General features: G+C 45.4%; 1 protein-coding gene across 1 annotated transcript in view; it reads left to right on the top strand.

The window, feature by feature from the left end:
* The window catches only part of LOC104745776 (phosphoenolpyruvate carboxylase 3-like), a 6,857-nt gene that overhangs the window by 4,192 nt on the left and 1,645 nt on the right, over window positions 1-1,020 (top strand). Inside the window, exon 10 of the mRNA XM_010467124.1 lies at window positions 720-864. Within this exon, the coding sequence (XP_010465426.1) occupies window positions 720-864 (145 nt within the window). The remainder of the gene's footprint in view (window positions 1-719; window positions 865-1,020) is intronic.

Here is a 1,020-nt window from a genome sequence, read left to right on the forward strand (position 1 = left end):
TACATTATCTCTATGGCAACTTCACCTAGTGATGTGCTTGCGGTTGAGCTTTTACAGCGTGAATGCCATGTGAAAAAGCCACTTAGAGTTGTTCCACTCTTTGAGAAGCTAGCTGATCTTGAAGCAGCTCCTGCAGCTGTTGCAAGACTCTTTTCTATAGACTGGTACAAAAACCGTATTAACGGTAAACAAGAGGTTATGATCGGTTACTCAGATTCAGGGAAAGATGCTGGGCGTCTCTCAGCTGCTTGGGAGCTATACAAAGCTCAAGAAGAGCTTGTGAAGGTCGCTAAGAAATATGGAGTGAAGCTAACTATGTTCCATGGCCGTGGTGGCACAGTCGGAAGAGGAGGAGGTCCCACTCATCTTGCTATATTGTCTCAGCCACCGGATACAGTTAATGGCTCTCTTCGAGTCACAGTTCAGGGTGAAGTCATTGAGCAATCATTTGGTGAGGAACACTTATGCTTCAGAACACTTCAGCGTTTCACAGCTGCAACTCTAGAGCACGGAATGAACCCTCCAATTTCACCAAAACCTGAGTGGCGTGCTTTGCTTGATGAAATGGCGGTTGTTGCAACTGAGGAATACCGATCAGTCGTTTTTCAAGAACCTCGATTTGTCGAGTACTTCCGCCTCGTAAGTCTTCATTCACTATCAATCCAAAATTCACCAAATTCTTTATGTGTTTTAAGTACCTCAAACCGTATGTTTCTCAGGCTACTCCGGAGCTGGAGTATGGACGTATGAACATTGGAAGTAGACCTTCAAAGCGAAAACCAAGCGGTGGGATCGAATCTCTCCGTGCAATCCCATGGATCTTTGCTTGGACGCAAACAAGATTCCATCTTCCTGTATGGTTAGGTTTCGGAGCAGCTTTTAGGTTTGCGATTAAGAAGGATGTGAGAAACCTTCACATGCTGCAAGATATGTACAAACACTGGCCGTTCTTCCGAGTCACCATCGATCTAATTGAAATGGTGTTTGCCAAGGGAGACCCTGGGATTGCTGCTTTGTACG

The sequence above is a fragment of the Camelina sativa genome, chromosome 15, assembly GCF_000633955.1.
Source record: "Camelina sativa cultivar DH55 chromosome 15, Cs, whole genome shotgun sequence".
Taxonomy (NCBI): domain Eukaryota; kingdom Viridiplantae; phylum Streptophyta; class Magnoliopsida; order Brassicales; family Brassicaceae; genus Camelina; species Camelina sativa.